This window comes from Salvia splendens, chromosome 3, assembly GCF_004379255.2.
Source record: "Salvia splendens isolate huo1 chromosome 3, SspV2, whole genome shotgun sequence".
NCBI classification, from domain to species: Eukaryota; Viridiplantae; Streptophyta; class Magnoliopsida; order Lamiales; family Lamiaceae; genus Salvia; species Salvia splendens.
Window position 1 is genome coordinate 12,621,203 of NC_056034.1, and position 20,012 is coordinate 12,641,214.

Genomic DNA, 20,012 nt, shown 5'->3' on the forward strand with positions numbered 1-20,012 from the left:
GTGGATTTAAAGAAATGCACGCAACTTTCAATATTTATATGTCAGTCCCCCTCTTATAACTCAATTTGTATTTCAAGATTGAAAAAATAATATACCACATCAGTGATCAGTCATCGGTGATAGGACTTGACCACAATATTTATAAATATTGTAGTTGCTCGTTTCATTAAGCACACCTCCAGCGGATTTGGGTACCAGCAACTGTGGGTTCAGATACCCATTTCATAATACATGTTGGGATTGACTAGTAGTATAATATTGTGTTTTTCGTGTCCGTGTCCGTGTACCCACAAAATCAGGTGTGGGTACCCGGATACCCTAATAGTATAATATTGTGTTTTTTGTGTTTGTGTACCCACAAAATCGGGTGTGGGTACCCGGATTCCTGCTTTGACACCCCTGATTAAATATATGATGCAAAAATACAAATTTATGTATTTTTGTTTTTGCTTATTGATAATAGTAATAAGATAATTTTGAGAGCAGAGATGTTTGGGAAATAATTACTACTACTATTTAAAATAGAATAAAATAACAGTTTGTTAACATACCAAAACGGTTGTGCAATGTACTCATTTATTGGTGATCCGCTCCGAGGATATAGTAGTTGTTGTTGTATTGCTACTACTACTATTTTAATTAATTTATTATTATTATTATTATTATTATTATTTTTGTATTACTAGTAGTATAAAATTAGGGACAATACTATTTTAACGTTATAATCGAGAGTCGGGCGTCCTTGATCATTTGTCGTTTATGAAACGGTCACGGCGTTGGCGGTCTGTGAATTCGGAGATAGGACGTTGGAACTGAAAAATGTGGGGCCGCCTCATTTTTACCAGCTACTCCTATTTCCCTATCTCCATTTTTCTTAGAGCCTAAAAACTAAAGCTGCCACTCATAATTTCTCACTTATTTCCCCCTAATTCCATTCCCTGCCCCTTCTCTCACTTCAATCCCCGGCGGAATTCTTCACCGGAGCACCTCACTCGATCCGCCGGAGCACCCCCTCTTCTCTCACAAGGTAACATTGTTTCGCATTTCTGATTCTATTCAATAGGAAGGGAAGAATGAGTCCTTAGTATCTGGTTTGCGTAAATCTTCTCTGTTGCTGTTCTAATCTCATGCCAGAGGTCTCAAAATTTCAGAGTCCTTTTTTTGTTCTCAAGTTTTCTAGTATCATAGTACTTGTTGTTGTACGAGCTACTAATAATTGATACTAGTACTTTTTTCCAGTTTCCTATCCTCCTAAACGTTTTACACTTGAGAAGACATGATCTACTATTTGTTTGGAATGCAGGATCAGAACCAGTTTATTTTAGTGCTGACTTTGTGAATCGTGTTTTGTTCTCACTTGGTTGTGTACGCTCGTCTCAGCAAATGTTAGGCCCGTCTCTTTCTACATACCCTTGACAATTGACATGATTGTTTGTGCTTAGTTATCTGAACAAGCGCTCCTAGGTTCAGCCTCTAAAGTCCATTCCAATGGTTCCTATTGATATTGCAAATTTTTTTACTTACTTCACCGACTACATTGGTCTGATTCCATTTTGTTTTATTAAATGACCAGCTCATCAACAAATTTTCATTGACCTGTACATTATAACACTGCAGCATGCAAGCTTGACAACTTACATTTTTTCCCCAAATACGTTGATAATTAATGCTGTTATTGCCCGCTTCTCAATATTTGGTGATCTTTTATGGTCTGGTTAACTTCTTCATCATTCTTTCAATATTTTTCGTGTTGTGTTCTTAGTGTTTATTGAATGTTAAATGATTGTCATTCAGATGGGAAGCAGCAGCTCAGATGAAGAGTCAGATTTCAGTGACTCAGAAATAAATGAATATAAGGAGAAGCCTTATGAGCTACTTAAGGCGGGTACTTACAAAGTAAAGGGCCCAAAAGGTTCTCTTAGATGTCCTTTCTGTGCTGGTAAAAAGAAACAAGATTATCAGTATAATCATCTTTTTCAACATGCTATTGGAGTGGCTAAAGGCGCTGCCAGCCGAAGTGCAAAACAGAAGGCTAACCATCTAGCTCTGGCAACTTTCCTAGAAAAAGACATGGCTGGTGAGGCCGAGCCAATGCCTCAACCTACCATTTCTATACCCGCTCCTAAACCTGAGAAGAGTGAGCTGTATTGTTGGCCATGGGTGGGGATAGTTTCCAATATACAAGATGAGCCAAAGAATAGTGGTTCTGTTGATCGTGGTGCTTACTGGTTAAAGAAATTCTCCAAATACAAGCCTATCCAAATTGAGATGTTCTGGGATGACCATCAGCACAATGCACAAGCCGTTCTAATATTTGATCATGATTGGTTTGGATTCAAGAATGCAATGGAATTTGAGAAGTCCTTTGAAGCTGATGGTCGAAGCAAGAAAGGATGGGATGAACGAAGAACTTCTCCAAGGCCTAATCTGTATGGCTGGTTTGCCCGTGAAGAAGATTATAATTCAGGAGGGAGTGTGGGAGACTATCTTCGGAGGAAAGGGGAGCTAAAGACGATCGCTGACCTTGTGCAAGAAGCGACCAAGGATAGGAACAAGATTGTTGGCAATTTGGTCAATGAAATTGATTTGAAGAATGAAAATTTGGATCAGTTGCAGATTAAATACAACGAGAAGACGTTGTCATTGAGTAGGATGCTTGAAGAGAAAGATGAACTTCACCGATCCTTCTATGAAGGTATGCTTTTTTGGATTGTCTCATTTTCCCACATGTTCGTGTCAGATTCTGATTGATAAATGAGTGTTTGTATGCATGTCTCCAATAAACAAATCTTATGTTCCCTATCATTGCTCCGAACATTTGCTTTCCTGAGTCCTGCAAAACCTTGCTCATACTCTAGATATCCAACTCCATAACATGATCTACCTTCACAACTTTAGTTGGCTGTTGCTGAGCTTAGTTCACAATATATTTTTGCAGTTTATAATCAAAGTTATAACTATATTCTAATGGTTCATTTAGCAAAATCTTTTGTTGTGACATAAGCATGGTTTTTCTGAGTCTGGTTTGTTTTCAGAAACTAAAAAACTTCAACGCATTGCTCGTGAACACATAAAGAGGGTTTTGGATGAACAAGAAATGCTGAACATAGAATTGGAGAGTAAAAAGAAGAGGCTTGATTCCTGGAGCAAAGAGCTGAAAAGCCGCGAGGCATTAACTGAGCGTGAGAGACAAAAACTTGAAGAAGAGAAGAAAAAGGCAAGTCTTTTCCATAGCATGTATCAGTCTATATGAATGTATATCCAAAAATGAAGTTGCACTTCTGCCTTGATTTCTTATATCTAAACATGAGCTTCACTAGTGTGCCAAAGCTATTCTCTTCCGATACTAATTAGAAAGAATTTTTTATCATTCTAAATGTTGACTCAGATTTACTGTTTTGGCATAATATTCTAGTAAGTAGTAGTATATAATTTCTATCAGGTTGGTATATGAATGTTATGATTTAGGCAAAAGTTCTTATGCCTTTCATGTTACAATAGAATTTTCAGCTTCAAATTATCTGGAGTGTGTGTGTACTCAAATTTATTATCTTCCTCCCAATCTTCTTATAGTAGTATTCATCTTTGGTTATTATAATGGAGCAAAACTAAATTGCTGGTAATGTGTACTGCTTTCATATTTTCTGTCAGAATGATATGAGAAACTATTTGGTGTAATTTATACTTCTCATCTTTGATTACATGTTACAATGAAACTAAATTGGTGGTGTACTACTTTAATATTTTACGGCAGAATGACATAAGAAACAGTGCACTTCAATTGGCTTCTGAGGAGCAAAGGAAAGCTGACGAGAATGTGCTGAGGCTGGTTGAAGAACAAAAAGTATGACCTGCAATTTAACAGCTCTTCCTCCATTTATAGCATGCACGTTATAACTCTACTCTCTACATATATAAAGTATCCAGTTAATTGTTTCTATTGCTTTTCATATCATAACATCTATTGCAATGCGCAGAGAGAGAAGGAAGAGGCGCTGAAGAAAGTTCTCGAGTTAGAAAGAAATTTGGACGAGAAGCAAAAGCTTGAAATGGAAATAGAAGAACTCAAAGGAAAGTTGGAGGTAATGAAACACATGGGAGGTGATGACGATGCAGCTGTTCAGAAGAAGATAAATCAGATGAACGAGCAGCTGCAGGAGAAGAAAGAGAATTTGGATGGTCTAGAAGATCTAAACCAGCAATTGCTAGCTAAAGAGCGCCAAAGCAATGATGAGCTGCAAGAGGCTCGCAAGGAACTAATGGGGGTATAAAATTTGTGGTTTCCACACATAGTAATTAATAATATGCTAAAAGCAGTAAAGAAAGATTGTCGTAGATACAGTTTCGTCTATTCATTTCTCTTTTTGGCTCTGTTTGAAGGAGCTCGCCTTTTATTCTTGTATTTAAAGCATTTTTGCTCTAATTTGTTTTCAGGGTTTAACTGATATGTTGAGCAGCAGCCGTGTTAATATAGGGATAAAGAGAATGGGCGAACTCGATGAGAAAAGCTTCAAAAATGCATGCAAGCAAAGATACCCACCCGAAGAAGCTGATATCAAGGCTCTTGAACTCTGCTCCCTGTGGCAAGAAAAGCTAAAGAATCCTGAATGGCACCCATTCCGAGTCGTTGAAGATAGCAAGGGGAATGCTCAGGTAACTTCAAATGACTTTAATCAGTTTTTGCCTATCATGGTTGACATTTTATTTCATACTATATCCGTACAACACTTGCCATCTTTAGAACTTCCCCTTAAATCTTATGCAGCACGTGTTGAAAGAGGACGACGAATTGCTAGTAGACCTCAAAGAAGAATGGGGAGAAGAAATCTATGACGCTGTTGCTACAGCCTTGAAGGAAATCCAAGAATACAACCCGAGTGGGTGCTATGTGGTTCCGGAGCTGTGGAACTTCAAAGAAAACAGGAAGGCCACTCTGAAGGAAGTCATTGCATACATTTTCAATCAACTGAAGACGCTCAAGCGCAAGAGAACCTAACAAGATCTCAATCACTGAGGATTTCAAACAGCCCATTTCAATCTGGGAAACAAACCCAAGATCTTCATTTTTCACTTCTTTTCTGAGGCTGTTTATTATCTGAGTTGTAGTTATTATGATCCTAAATCTAATTTGCATTGTTTCCTAATGCTGAAAGACCAAGAAACTGTTTCATCAGCTGTTGGGCATTGTCTGGAATTGCTCAAACAATGCGTTCGTGAAATAATTATGTTATTGCATTTGCCTAATTTTGATTGTTAGCTTCTTTACTAATGTGACTTTTTTAGTTGTTAGAAAAATAAAATTGTTTCTAAAATAAATTTATAGGAATGTGATGATACAATTTTATACTAGCATTTGACATTTGGCAAATATCAAAAAAACTGTCTAGATTTAAAATCCCATAAATAGTGAATGTAGGAATAACGTGGGTTCACATTTTCAAGCACTATAAACACACAGCTTCTTCAGCTTTACCAAATTCCTATTTCGCGAGCCAAAGCCCTAGAATTCGACCATGTCTGACAATCAAGGTGATCAATCATTTCTTAATTATCTTGAATTTTCTTCGCCATTGTTGAATTTAGCTCTCTTCACTAATCTCTTTTATGAATTTGAACAGGAGATAAAGCGAAGCTGCTGAATCAACCTAAGACCGAGAATAATGAATACGACGAGGTATTAGATTCCGCCTCTGCTTTTGCACTGTTTTGAGCTGAGAATTAAAGGAGCTTCTTTGATTTTTTGAATTGATTAATTGATTTTTATGCTTCTTTGAACATTAAAGTAGCGGAAAATACTGCTTCGCTGAATTTTACTAATTATGCATCTGCGTAAATTTATAAAAATTCATACGGTAGGTTTCCGATTGAGCAGCCTGAGTTGAATTTTTATGAATTTATATTTAGCTATGAATTATTCATTGTAATTCACAGAGATCACTGTATTTGATTTCCAAGGCTATCAAATTGTTGAGTTTCAATGCAATTCCTTGAGATTCTAGCTTGCCGATTAAAGTTAGCAAATTGTTGGAAACACATTGATGATTACTAAATTTGGGCTTTTTTTTGCTGAGATTACTGTTGGTTTTCTTCAGATGGAAATGGCTAGTAATCAAAAGAAGAAGGAAGTAGTAGAGAAGGTAAAACCAATTTTCTGTTCTTCCATTTTCTTCCAAATTCTCCTATTATTCTCAGTTTTTTTTTTCTTCCAAATTTCATTATATAGGGGCTTATACCATATGATCCAAGCACTCTACCATCATTTGAAATGCCTTCTCAACCGGCACAGTCCTCGTCTCCCTTCCAAGACTCGTCGTCTCCTCACGGTCTCGACAACACCCACCATTTCGGCGAAGTAGACATTCCCATGCGGGATGTACGAACTTCATACACTGCGGAGGAGACCCTGCGAATTTTCCAAGCCTACGTGGACATCACCGGAGATCCAATCATCGCCAACCGACTAAAAGCAAGGACTTTTTGGGAGAAAGTTGCGGAGAGGTATAACGAGGTGCGCCCGGGAGGTGCCCCGCAGCGCACATCTCGTATGCTTCGGGCCCATTTCGATAGGGCGAACCCAGAAATCAAAAAGTTCTGCATCATCTACAATAATCTGGAGTCGCAAGGGAGGAGCGAGGCAAATGAGGTGGATATTTTAACCGAGGCGATGACCACTTATCAGGAGGAGAATAAGAAGCCTTTCAAACACGTAAAGACTTGGGAGAAGGTTCGCCATTGCAAAAAATGGGCGGGCAATGGAGAAGCTTCACCGAAGAGAGCGAAGTACAGCTCCGGTGGGCAGTTCTTCAACAACGGCGAAGCCAACCCTGTTCCGAGCGACTTTGATGTGGAGCCGAGTAGCCCTGTGATTGGACAAAAGACGGGTAAACGCAAGACGAAGACGAAGGGGGAGGCGATAGCCACGAGCAGTGCGGCAGCGGACGATATGAAGGGTTTTCAGTCGGCACTTGAAAATTTTAGCGAGGCAATTTTGTTGAGTTTGTATTACAAAGCTTACAACAAAAATACGTCTCAAATGAATGAGGAGAAATTGCGAATGCACCTTCGCTTTCTGAAAAGTCTCGAGACTAAATTGGGATTCTCTTAATGTAAATGTAGTTGTTTTTAAGTATGTAATTATTTTAATTTTAATGAAATTTGTATCATCTGATTATTCACATGTGAGGATATATAAATATTAGACACTATTGCAAATTATAACTAAATAGTATAGGTTGGGATAATTGTTGTTGTCTACAAATCAAAGTTAGCATAATTATGTACTCCTACATGATGATACTCTTAAATATATAGGTTGGAATAGTTTTTTCAACTTAGACCTACAGCAATACAGCATCTTATTTTCAAATAAAACAAGGATGATTTTTCGAAGTATATATGATGATGTCTATTATATGTTCAAAAACACTGGTCTATTGTTCTTACCTACACGGCTACACCTAAATATTGAGTGGTAGACAACATTGAGGGATTTCGAATATTTGAATTGATTGAAAATTTGTAAAGAACTTCACTTTTTTTTTGCCAACCATAGATTTATTATGATTTGAATTGTTCATTTTTTTTATAGAGAGAAGGTTATACTCCTCATTGATTACTTATTTATAGTACTATTACTCATTATTCATGTTAGTTATTCATAAAAAAAATAAATGTATACATATAATTGACCGAATACTTATTCAAGGAAGATCAGAAGAGTATTATTAATGGTTTTTACACTACTATGTTGTTTTCTCAACAGTGTCGGTTCTTTCGACGTCCATACTACTTTTAACGATAGCTATCGTATGTATCTCTACTTTCTACTACTAATTCTTTGACGATTTTGTAGAAATCATGGTATTAAATATGCCCGGTCAATGGATTTTGACCAAATAATAAATATGACGAGACATTTAATTTTGTAAAATTAAATGACATAGCGTCGATCTACATTTTACGTAGATAAATGTAGTATATTCACTTTCTCAAATCCGATTTCCGGTGAGTGAGAAATAGTGGATTAAAGTTGGGCATAATTAGCTTTTAATTAAAGCTTAGAGTTGGAGCTTAGGGAATAATTAACTAGTGTTAATTATCCCACATTGGAGGATTAACGCATCTTTTAATGTGTATAAATTAAGTGACTTTATGTTACTTAATAATTATAGTGGACCAAGATGGGTGAAGAGCCCACACGCGCGCGCCGCCGCCGCCCGCCCGAGCCCGAGCCCGTGCACGGGCCGCGGGCCTCGGGCCTCGATCCCGATCTCGATCTTGGACTTGGACTTGGACTTGGACTTGGACTTGGCCCAAACTATTCTTTTTGGACCACCGCCGAGTCAGCAATCCAAGTGGCTTGACACGTTGTCAAGCGAGGCACAGTCACGGTTGCCACGTGAGAAATCCACACGCTCCACATACGGATGGCACACTCCTGCCACACGCTCGTAACCGTCCCGATCCCGATCCCGATCTCGATCTCGATCTTGATCTTGGACTTGGACTTGGATCTTGGCAATTGGTCTTTGGGTGGTCTTTGGGCTTGGGGCTTGGCCCAAACTATTCTTTTTGGACCACCGCCGAGTCAGCAATCCAAGTGGCTTGACACGTTGTCAAGCGAGGCACAGTCACGGCTGCCACGTGAGAAATCCACACGCTCCACACACGGATGGCACACTCCTGCCACACGCTCGTAACCGTCGGCGGTTACAAATCTGCCATGATGAGCCTTCATGTCTGTTGACCCACAGCAGTGGACTGAGCCTATAAATAGGCTAGCCACTCCATGCATTACACTACATCATTCACCAGTATTACAGCATAAGCTCTCTCCCTCTCTGCATTGTCTTTCTGTCGAAGCTCTGCCCTCTCCTACATCCAGTTCGCCGGAGCTCTACTGATTGCGGTGCTGCATCAATAGAGACGTAGCCGTTTTACCTTTGGGGACGACACGCCAAATCGAAGAGCACTACCGGGCGTATCTCATCTTGCGGGAAGAGGCCTCCTCGACTCGGCTCAAACATTATTCACGGTTACTGTTTCGTTTTTACATTTGTAATCTCCTTCTAGTTCAGTTTCCTCTTTTGTATTCCTTCTTTTGGGTTGTATTACGCCCGGCTTTTATCTCTTGTAATCCCCAGAAACCAACAGATTTCTCTCTCACTATCCATCTTCCCGCACACGTCCTGTATTGCCGATGTAATAGTTGCTTTCATTGACGTCGATACTAAAAAATCCACGGTTGTTTATAGTGGTTTAGGCTATATATCAACATCAAAATCTTGACTCCACAACTCAATAGATATATCTTCATTAGCGTAAGCATAACTGAAAAAAATGAAGAAACCAACGTCTCAAAAAATTCATGTTTATGTCCCAATATTTTTTGCTTTGCACTAAATTGGTATCTAGTGACAATTCTTAGAGCATATCCAATGCCGGCGTCAAAATCGCGACGCCGATTTTTCGCCGACGCCGGTTCTGACGCCGAACCATTGGAACCGGCGTCGGTGAAATCGGCGTCAAAATCGGCGTGGCCATGCCGATTCGCGCGATGACGCCGGTTCCGACGCCGATCCTCACGGCGCCATTGTGGGTCCCGGATCGGCGTCAAACCGGCGTCAGATTTTATTTATTTATTTTTTCTTTTGAAAACACTATATATACGCGCTTTGAACGTCATTTTCATTCGCACCACTTGTTTTAACGAGTACTCTCTCTACCTTACTTTCTGTTCAAGATCAATAACGAGCAATGGAGAACAACTACGAAGGTACTCCAGTGACTCCCGGGGGATGGTCTCAGACTCCCCCGCCTCCCGGTGTAGGGTCTCAGACGCCCCCGACTCCCGGGGTAGGGTCCCATACTTCCCCGGCTCCTGGGGGAGGTGGTTGGCCTCCGATGACCGGGTACTACAACATGTACCCGTTGCAGCAGATGATGCCGGGGTGGGCACCCGACATGTAGCCCCCTATGCAGATGATGCCGGGGTGGGCACCCGGGATGCAGCCACCGGCACAGCAGATGATTCCCCCGGCGCAGGGGACGCACGGGGGGGACAATGCCTATCGGCCGACTTTTGATTTTTCCATCGGTTCTTCACACACATCGACCCCAACGGATGCACAGTATACGGAGACCTTCTCCTTAGCGGACTTGGGTTTTGATATTAACGAGGTTTCGGAAACTCTCATTCAAAGCCAGGGAGTAGGGCGGGGTAAGAAGAAGGGCAAGGCGAAGAAGGTCGGCGAGTCGTCGCAGCCCCAAGCCGAAATCCGGGGCCGGAGGAAGTGGACGGACGCGGAGAACGTTGCGGTTGCCAAGGCGTGGGTGAGTGTCTGCGACGATCCTCTCGTTTCGAACAACCAGAGGATCGTCAACTTGTGGGCCAAGATAGCCGCAGCCTACAGGGCATTTTGCCCTGAAGGGAGACCGTGCACCGGGGAGGAGGTCCGGAAGTGCTGGGAAGACTGCAGGAGGATTGCGGAGAGAGCCTACCCCGATCCGCAGAAGAAGTACTATGAGTTCACCTACTGGAACTGCTACGTTGTGCTCAACGAGTCGGAGAAATTCCGGGCAGGCGTCGACGCTGGCTGGCCGAAGAGGCAGAAACTGAACTATACCGGAGATTATAGCGGCAGCAGCGGTGGTTCGACAGACCTCCCCGAGACGGCCCAGGAGGTCCCGACTCCTCGTTCGTTCGGTCGCCGACCTCGCCGGGTTGGCCAAAAGCGGGCGCAACAGGTTGCGAGGGGGGGCACCCCGAGTTCCCAGGGGGTCCATTCGACATCCCCCCTCGGCAGGTCTACCGAGGAGCTCAAATTCTTCGCGCGCCAACAAACGCGCGCTCAAATGGTGAAGACCTTAGCCGACTTCCAAGCGGCGGTGGACCCCGAGGTGAAGGATTTTCTTCGTGTATTGCTCCAGAGCCAGCGTGAAGAATTGGAGGCGATGAGGAGGGACACCGGCGGGAATAGCATCGGCGTAGGTGGCGACGGAGGCGGCGGCGACGACGGTGAAGAAGCACTGGGCGACGACGGAGACGAGGACGGCGGCGAGGAGTGATTTTGTTTTACTTTTTAAAATTAATGTACTTTTTAATTTTTGTACTTTTTTTTAAATTATTGTACTTTTTTTTAAAATTAATGTACTTTTTAAGTTTTAATATTATTATTCGAATTTTCCGTATTTGTCTCGTAAATTAAATTCCGTATGTTGATACGAGTGTAAATTAAATTATATAATTGTTATTAGTGATGTGGATAGGTAGTGTGAAGGCTATGTAAGAGCTATTTGATGTCCAGTTGATGTGGCAAGCTGATGTGGCAGGAGAATTGTAGTGCTGATGATGTGGCAGTGTGAAGGCTATGTGAGAGCTATTTGACGTCCAGTCTTACTGGAGATGCTCTTACATGTCCACAATAGAGGATGCAATCACCGCACTTCCAATGTCACTTGTGAATTTCGGCGTGTCACACCATGCCAATTTTAACCATATGGCTGCCATTGTCGACAACGTCCACAATACAGCTCCAACAATTGCACAACAATAAAATCGACAACTAACCAATAAATGGGAACACAAATTACAAAATTGAATTTGTGCTGCCGAGATCATATGATTTCGAAAATTGATAGTCTATGATTTTCATATGTTGAGCACATGGAAACGATGAGGTGTAAAATGATAATGTCCCAAAATAATACTATTGAATTATCATTATTAAATAAAATATTCTTATTGTTCAAAATCGATATATAAACCATGCATAATTATAGTCTAGGAACCAAAATTAAAAGAAAAAATATTGCACCGGGTTTATTTATGCACATCATTATATTTTCATACAACTAAAAGTTTAATCTCATGATATTAAAAACAAATTAAAGAAGAAAAAAAAAACTTATGCTCGCTGTCCCCTATACATATTATGATCACCTGTGTAATAATCTTCATTACAATTCCACAGACACTAATATTCTTCACTTTCAGTAAATTACTTAATAGTAACTATATTATTTCCCAAAATCGTTTTAAAATAAAATAAAAAATCCCAGAACTGTAGATCAGATGAACTAAACAATAATTGGCAAGGTAATCAAATTCAAAAATAAAAAGGAATCCAAAATTCTTAAAAAATACTACTACTCCTTCTCTAAAGTTAAAGGGGTTCAAACTTCACTACATCTTTAGCATCAAATCGACATCGGTTTGATTTTACATAAAAAATTGGGTCCATATTCATTTCAATTGAAACCACTATTTTCATCTGAATTTGACGCATGTGTCAAAAAAATCAAGATTGTTAGCTTAGCTAGCTATTTAGCCGCACCCCTACATTACTCCATGTGATTCCAAATGTAATGTGACTAGTTTTTTGCAAAACTCCAAAATGAAGTTCAAAGAAGTCAGATCCCAATGTTTTAAACTATTGTTTGATAGTAATATATAGTCCATTAATAATATGAAGAGGGAACATTTTTTTAGGTCCACGAACTTTGTCAAAGTATCATTTTAGGTCCGTGAACTTTGAAAATATCACTTTAGGTCCGTCAATTACAAGTTAATATCATTTGAGGTATTTTGAACTTTTTCTGGACGAAAATGCCCCTAAGGCCTTCAAATGACAATTTGGACAATTCTTTCGCCACTCATCTTGCGCCAGAAGCCTATAGTCCAACAATTTTTAACGGCAAATTTTTATAATTAAATTCAATTTGGATGATAATTGATCTTCATTCTGAAATTCATATAAATAATACTTCGAATGACCATCCAAATTAATAACTATCTAATTTCAAGACAAATAAACTAAATATAATTCACAAATCACCTATAGTAAGTTCTTAAATGCAGTTTAGATTGAAAAAATAAAATAAAGTACCAAGTCCCAATTCACTATCCCTATATAATTGGTCTTCTAATAATTGAAAAATTAACACATAGTACTATTTTTTACGGCAAATTTCAATTATATTTAAATTCAATTTGGATGGTAATTGAATTAAATAGTAGTAAAAAAAATGTTGGACTCTAGGTGTTTGACGCAAGATGAGTGGCGAAAGAATTGTTCAAATTGCCCTTTGAAGGACTTAAGGGCATTTTCGTCCGGAAAAAGTTCAAAATACTTCAAATTATATTAACTTGTAGTTAACGGACCTAAAATGATACTTTGACAAAGTTTGTCGACTTAAAAGGATTCCCTCTAAAATGAATGTATGCACCTTCTCTCTATCTCTCTCTCCATGCTCTGCTTTGTACCAGTGTAAGGAGGTGCAGACAATGGTTGACTCCATAATAGAGTCCAGATACAGACTGATTCACAATACAAAATTGTGACAGCATATCCCCAATGACTTATGTCCCAATCTCTCAAATGTTATTATATTCTTCATGTAAAAGGGAATCTGTCACACCATCCTCTCTCCTTCCCTCACTCCAATATCATCCACCAAATACTCATTTCTCCAACTTTTTCTTGGATCCATTGATTGGGATTCCCCAAGTCAACTTTATTGCACCTACTATAAAAATGGCCCAAGCCCACATTATTAAAACATAACCACATGCAATAACACACACACACACACACTCTTTTTTCACCTTCCTTGCTTCTCCACATCCAGCTTACTTCATCTAACATATGGAAGGCGAAGACGGGGCGTCCGCGCCTTCCACTCCCGTGACGCCTGGCACGCCAGGCGCCCCTCTCTTCGGCGGCTTCAGGAATGGGAATAGGAGACAACCTTCCCTCCTTAGGAGTAGTTGCAAATGCTTCAATGTTGAATCATGGTCATTGGAAGATGGGCCCTTGCCCTCTCTCTCATGCTCATTCCCTTCCCCTCCCATCTCCCTTGCAAGAAAGGTCTGTTCACCAAAGATCTCGCGTTCGAGTCCTTTTTTGTCCTTTTCCCCCTAATGAAACTATATGTTATAAAATAGGTGGGAGCAGAGTTTATAGGCACACTAATCCTAATATTTGCCGGGGCCGCGACGCCGATAGTCAACCAGAGGACCGGAGGGGCAGAGACGCTCCTCGGGCTGGCTGCGTCGTCAGGGCTGGCAGTCATGATAGTCATACTCTCCACGGGACACATCTCCGGGGCCCATCTCAATCCGTCAGTCACATTCGCCTTCGCGGCTCTCCGCCATTTCCCATGGAAACACGTGAGCTGATAATCTTCATATTATTATTATTATTATTTAATTAGCGAAATCCTAATAAATAATAGAGTGTTTAAATTGAAGGTGCCGGTGTACATAGGTGCACAAATTAGTGCATCACTATGTGCTTCATTTATGCTAAAGGCTATTTATGAGCCAATGATGGGAGGAGGGGTGACTGTGCCTGGTCCCACAGTGGGATATGCTCAAGCATTTGCATTGGAGTTCATCATCACCTTCAATCTTATGTTTGTTGTCACTGCAGTTGCTACTGATACAAGAGCTGTGAGAACACCATTTTTTGGGATGCATTTATTAGTTGCTACTACTACATTTCTAGTTAGAGCACCATTAATTGAAGAGACAAACAATATTAATTTCCTAGACAAAGAGCCCAGTGCTACTGGTGATGGTCACTTTCTATTCTGGCAACAATAAATGAAATTAGTATATGAAATCTAGTGGGATCTCAGATCCCATAAAACTAAGATGGGAGGTTAGTTAAATTATTACCAAAATGAGTTGAGTTTGGAGTATTTTTTATTTTGACTTATAACTCAAAGAGTTGGATTTATTGTGATAGTTTAAAAATAAATTTGGGACAAAACAGGTGGGAGAGCTTGCGGGGATTGCGGTTGGAGCTACTGTCATGCTCAATATACTCATAGCCGGGTAATATTATCAACTTTCTCTCACCAATAATTTCTTTTTTTATTTTTATTTTTATTTTTAACAAATTAAGTACTTACTGTACAACATTTCAATACTTTTTTACATGTGGTTTAAAACTAATAGGCTTTTCCCATGTGGTTAAGAGGCCATTTGATATTTGAACCGAGAAGTTACATTTCACATAAATTACATTGAAGAGAAAGAAAGGAGAATAAGTAAAAAAAATGGGCTTAAATATCCCTAAATATCCACATCCAAAGATTTGGTGGGAATTCATAGAAGAACACTTAAGTTTGTTTGTCTAATTACAGTTGAGATAGGAAAGGATGAAAGAGTTGCAGAACAAACATTTTTTCATTTATAAACAACCTTCATATTGTAAATACTCTTCCATTTCAAATAATGTGAAATATAATGGGGCAATAAGCATAGGTGTGTGGTTGGTCAAAGGCTCAGACCATAACCATTCAAAGTTTGGACACAATTTTGATCCAAAAGCAATAATGAATTTGACAACATAAATGTTATTGTGATGCAGGGAAAGTACGGGAGCATCGATGAATCCGGTTAGAACTCTAGGGCCGGCGATTGCTGCAAACAACTACAGAGCCATTTGGGTGTACCTAACTGCACCAATCTTGGGAGCTCTGGCTGGGGCCGGTGTTTATACGGCTGTGAAGCTGCCTGATGAAGGAGGCGACAAGCCGTTGGGAGAACATAGTTTCAGGAGATGAATTAAGACTACACACATATGTATGAGTTTACATGTAACAAGATGCTCAATGTGGCCTCTCTCTACTTACTCACCAATGTACATATGGATCAAATAAGATTTAAATTTACATCCAAACACCAAACATCAACAAACAAATCAATAATATTCAACTCTATTTTTAATACTTGTAGGAAGTGCCTGCCTGGCCAAATAATCACACACAATCAGCTACCCATTTTGATTCAGACCTCCTCAGCCCACATCACATTCTAAACAGTCGTAGGCATATTGCCTGTCAACACGTTGATAAAATATAAAAGAAAATTATTACAATATTTTTTTTTACTTTTCAAATTTGTAAAATAAAATTTAAATGTAAACTATTACTACTATTAAATAGAACAAGACAATAATAATTAACTTTTTACATGTGTTTATGATGGGAAGAATGCAAGAAAATAAATTGTTAGTTTTAATTCCTCTTTATAATTAATGAAAAATGGTAGTACTAGGATGCAAATATATCTGAACATTAATTAAAAAATAATAATTCATTAGTTTTTTTAAACATATATTAAAATAAAATAATATTATGTGGCAAATCATAATATAATTCACAGTTTCATTGTATTCATATTCACATCCTATCATATATAATGATCTAGTATAATTAAGTGTTCTTAGAGCATCCACAACCGTCCTCTTGCCAGCGGCACGGTTGTGAGCCCGGCCCCACTTTTTCTGTCTGCTCTCTAGCAAGAGTACAACACCCACAGCTGTGCTCTTCCGCAAGGACAAGCACAATTCAATTTAAAATTCAATTAAACAAAAACATTTCCATAATATGAAAATTCATTAAAAAACCGAAATAACATTACAAATTACAAATGAATTAAAAAAAATATAATTAAAAGCCTAAAAATTTAAAATTACATAATTAAAATCCTAAAAATTAAAAATTACATAATTAAAATCCTAAAATTAAAAAAACCACTACGCGTTGCCGAATTTCGCCCACATGTGTTTGATTAGGTCTTCTTGTAGCTCAATGTGGGTTCGGGTATCGCGCATTGTGTGCCTTGTCTCGATCCTCTGGCCCACCATCGTATGCACACCTCGGCGTGGGGGAGACCTCGCGGTTGAGCTTCCGGCTTCATCCTCGTCGTAGAAGCTAGCCACCTCGGTCCTTCGTCGGCTATGTAATCTGCCGGAAACCGCGGCTGGTCGGCAAAATAGTCGGCAACGAGCCTTTCGTGGGCTCCCTCCCGGTCACGATGGATGTAGCGGCGAATTGATCTAGTTCGTTGAGGAGGAGGAGCGGGGTATTCGCCGCGACATATGCGTCGTAAGTAGCACGATGTTGTTCGTAGTATTCTTGTTCTTCGCGTTCCGCTTCCGCCATAAGATGGGTGAAATCCATTTGAGGTTTTGAGTGAGAGATGAAAGTGTAGATAATTTGTATGAGAATTATGAATGAGAGATGAATGAGAGATGAATGAGAGATGATAAATGGATGATGAATGCGTGTATTTATAGATGATTTTGGGGGGGGAAAATAAAAAAAAATCAAAACAATTCAGAAAAACGGGCAAAAAAATGGCCATATTTTTGGGATTTGGAAAATATTTTTTTTATTTTTTATCATTTTTAAAAATTAAATACCGAATTTTTAATAAATTTTTTTTTAAAGGCAACGGCTATGTCGTTGCCCAATCGCGTGTCGCCACGTCGCCTACTCGCTGGCACGGACGTGCTCTTCGCAGCGAGCAGCGCCGTGCCAGCGGCGGTGGAGCTTGTCTGTGCCAGCGGCACGGACGGACGGACGCCGTCCATCCACCGCTGCGCATGCTCTTACTCTTAATTATTTCATCAATACCATTAAATGTTTGATACTAATTCATACTCAACTAACGCGGCTGGCACGGAGGGACGGACATCGTCCGTCCACCGCTGCGCATGCTCTTACTCTTAATTATTTCATCAATCTATCATTAAATGTATGAATTAGTCCATCCGTCCACCGCTGCGCATGCTCATACTCTTAATTATTTCATCAATCTACCATTAAATGTTTGATACTAATTCATACTCTACTAACGCATTCTATTCACATATTCCTCCAATGACATTCTTTTTTCATGTGTCGACTCCAAATAAGACAATTAATGGCATTAGTATACAATCAATCAAATTAGAATCTTTTCAATTTGTGCAAGAATATTTTTAATATAGGCTATTATATTATTCCATATGGCCCTTGCTAGTGAGTTTTGCCCATTTATTTAATATATGATCAGATAGCTAGCCTGTAAAGTTACTTTCCCATATGGCCCTTGCTAGTGAGTTTTACCCATTTTCACACTGTAGATAACAAGACAACATAATTACCATGAGTATTTCTCCAAAAAGGGTAAAACTCGCAGGACAAGACATGATAAAAATGACATGTCGTGACACTACAAAAGAAAATTAGTAGTGCAAACATTACAAAAAAAGGAGTCTATATAGCAATAAAAGAATATTTCCTTTTGTTCATGAGATTTAACTCTAAGAACTTTGGTTGGCATATATATACACACCACAACACCCTTTTTTACCCCATGTACATCTCATATTTCAACATCATTGATATACACAAAATATATTACTGATATTATATACCTGTCACACATATATAATATATTGAAATAATTAATATTGAAAATTCCAGATTTTTTCAAAATGAACAATTTCTTGAGCCCCTGGCTACTACACCAACTAATTACTAGTAGGCGCGAATAAAAAAAATGTTTTAGTAAAATAAAACATACTACTAACATTTTGTGAATAATTGACTGTTAATTGATTGACTCTTTATTAGTGTGTAAAAACTAAAATATGAAACAAAATACTAACATTTTTTGAATAATTGAATACATGTTTCATTCATTCTACTCAAAGTGATCTATATTTTTCTTTTCGAAATATCTAACTCAAAGTGAAACATTTTTAAGAATGAAAATACTGTATATTCTCCACTCTACTCTCTCATTACTCAACAAACTAAACAACATTATAAAAAATTTATTGCCGAAAAAGAAATGTTCCCTCATACCACAAAATAATGACTCGTTTTACTATTTGGAACGTCCACAACTTAAAGACTAATTTACATTCCATTTTTGATAACGCCTCACACTAAATCATTCATATTCTATTTTAAAACTAATATTATAAAAATGTAATCCATGCATGTTCTACTAATTTTTTTTCCTTCACAAATAATTGCAAAAATACCCATCCCATCATACCCTAGCTAGTGCCTATGTCTTTTCAATGATTTGGTCTTTGTAACTGTAAATCCTCGTTCCTTACATAGTACCACAGTATTTATATTACTACAAACTTTGTTGAGTCCAATGGCTATCTCAAAAACCCCACATTTCATCAACTATACTACTTTCAAAAAATCAACTTAAGTTAAAAACCCTCCATACACATGGAGTCACCAATTGATCCTCAAACCCTAACCCCCAATCCATCAAAAAACTCACCAAAAAATATGGAAAAACAAGAGAAGTTGAATCTGGTGTTGGATCTAAGCCTCTCAAGCAAAGATTTAGAGCCACAAAGCAATCGAGTCTTCTCATGCAACTACTGCACCAGGAAGTTCTACAGCTCGCAGGCCCTCGGCGGCCACCAGAACGCCCACAAACGCGAGCGCCGCCTCGGCCTCCACGACCGCTACTCCCCTCTCCCTCTCCATACCGTTGTGGCCCCACCGATTAGGTTCAAATTTGGGCGGAGGCCTCTCGCTGTCGCGGCCAAGGGCAGCGCTGCAGCTTGGCTCGGCCGCCGATGGGCGGCCGCGCCCCAGCTAAAGACCGGCAATCAAGAAGAGTTGAAATACTTGGATTTGTCTCTTAAACTTTAATTAATCGGTTTCTGTTCAATTTCTGTACATTGGTTATTGATTAACCAGTAATCGAACCGAAACCAGCTGGTTATCGATTATTCGATAAGTTAGTTTCCTAGTAAGGATGTTCAATTCTTTTCCATTACTGAATTTATTAGGATCATGTTTGAATTTGTTTTTTTGTCTTCTCCCTCACAATCTTCTTAATAACCAACATTTTGTCACTATGTTTAGAATTAAATTTGGTAAATGAGCATCAATTAATTGGCATTGCAAAATCGTTCCATAAATTGTTCCGAATATGTATATGATGCCATAAGAAATTGTGGATTAGGTTAGTGTAGGAATGAGAAGAAAATGATTAGTAATTGGAGAAGTAGGTTTAGGTATAAATGAAAATAAGTACAAGTTGTCAGGTAGATACTTGCTAGGGATGTGAAGATCTATTCAAATTATTTTATTTAATTTAGTATCTGCAAACATTTGTCACGTTTATCGTAACTCTGCAGTAAGTTTTCAACCAGTACATAGTACATATACAGACAATAGTAGGTGCATGTGTA

At 39.0% G+C, this 20,012-nt stretch overlaps 4 protein-coding genes across 8 annotated transcripts; all 4 read left to right on the top strand.

The window, feature by feature from the left end:
- Nucleotides 1-865: 865 nt before the first annotated feature.
- On the top strand, nucleotides 866-5,244 carry LOC121795010 (factor of DNA methylation 1-like). Of its 2 annotated transcripts, XM_042193430.1 has the most exons (8): nucleotides 866-1,027; nucleotides 1,618-1,709; nucleotides 1,795-2,695; nucleotides 3,036-3,217; nucleotides 3,755-3,844; nucleotides 3,978-4,265; nucleotides 4,435-4,653; nucleotides 4,766-5,244. In XM_042193430.1, the coding sequence occupies exons 2-8, from the start codon at nucleotides 1,707-1,709 to the stop codon at nucleotides 4,994-4,996; spliced, it is 1,914 nt and encodes a 637-aa protein (XP_042049364.1). In that variant the 5' UTR covers nucleotides 866-1,027; nucleotides 1,618-1,706; the 3' UTR covers nucleotides 4,997-5,244. The 2 variants fall into 2 exon arrangements, with proteins under 2 accessions (XP_042049364.1, XP_042049366.1); XM_042193432.1 differs by lacking the exon at nucleotides 1,618-1,709.
- A 134-nt stretch (nucleotides 5,245-5,378) lies between these two features.
- On the top strand, nucleotides 5,379-7,175 carry LOC121795011 (glutathione S-transferase T3-like). Of its 2 annotated transcripts, none has more exons than XM_042193433.1 (4): nucleotides 5,379-5,529; nucleotides 5,619-5,674; nucleotides 6,072-6,137; nucleotides 6,224-7,175. In XM_042193433.1, exons 1-4 carry the CDS (start codon nucleotides 5,514-5,516, stop codon nucleotides 7,103-7,105), a joined length of 1,020 nt encoding a protein of 339 aa, XP_042049367.1. In that variant the 5' UTR covers nucleotides 5,379-5,513; the 3' UTR covers nucleotides 7,106-7,175. The 2 variants fall into 2 exon arrangements, with proteins under 2 accessions (XP_042049367.1, XP_042049368.1); XM_042193434.1 differs by having other exon boundaries at nucleotides 5,388-5,529; nucleotides 6,093-6,137.
- A 6,405-nt stretch (nucleotides 7,176-13,580) lies between these two features.
- LOC121793672 (aquaporin NIP6-1) lies at nucleotides 13,581-15,740 on the top strand. 3 transcript variants are annotated; one of them, XR_006049139.1, is made up of 5 exons: nucleotides 13,581-13,868; nucleotides 13,946-14,170; nucleotides 14,252-14,663; nucleotides 14,778-14,839; nucleotides 15,378-15,425. XR_006049139.1 is itself a non-coding variant. In XM_042191710.1 (5 exons), exons 1-5 carry the CDS (start codon nucleotides 13,647-13,649, stop codon nucleotides 15,571-15,573), a joined length of 906 nt encoding a protein of 301 aa, XP_042047644.1. In that variant the 5' UTR covers nucleotides 13,581-13,646; the 3' UTR covers nucleotides 15,574-15,740. The 3 variants fall into 3 exon arrangements, 2 of the variants coding, with proteins under 2 accessions (XP_042047644.1, XP_042047645.1); XM_042191710.1 differs by having other exon boundaries at nucleotides 14,252-14,452; nucleotides 15,378-15,740; XM_042191711.1 differs by having other exon boundaries at nucleotides 13,646-13,868; nucleotides 13,956-14,170; nucleotides 14,252-14,452; nucleotides 15,378-15,740.
- Nucleotides 15,741-19,032: 3,292 nt separating this feature from the next.
- On the top strand, nucleotides 19,033-19,467 carry LOC121796591 (zinc finger protein 2-like). The gene has a single exon (XM_042195412.1). The coding sequence runs from the start codon at nucleotides 19,033-19,035 to the stop codon at nucleotides 19,465-19,467; it is 435 nt and encodes a 144-aa protein (XP_042051346.1).
- The last annotated feature ends 545 nt before the right edge of the window (nucleotides 19,468-20,012 follow it).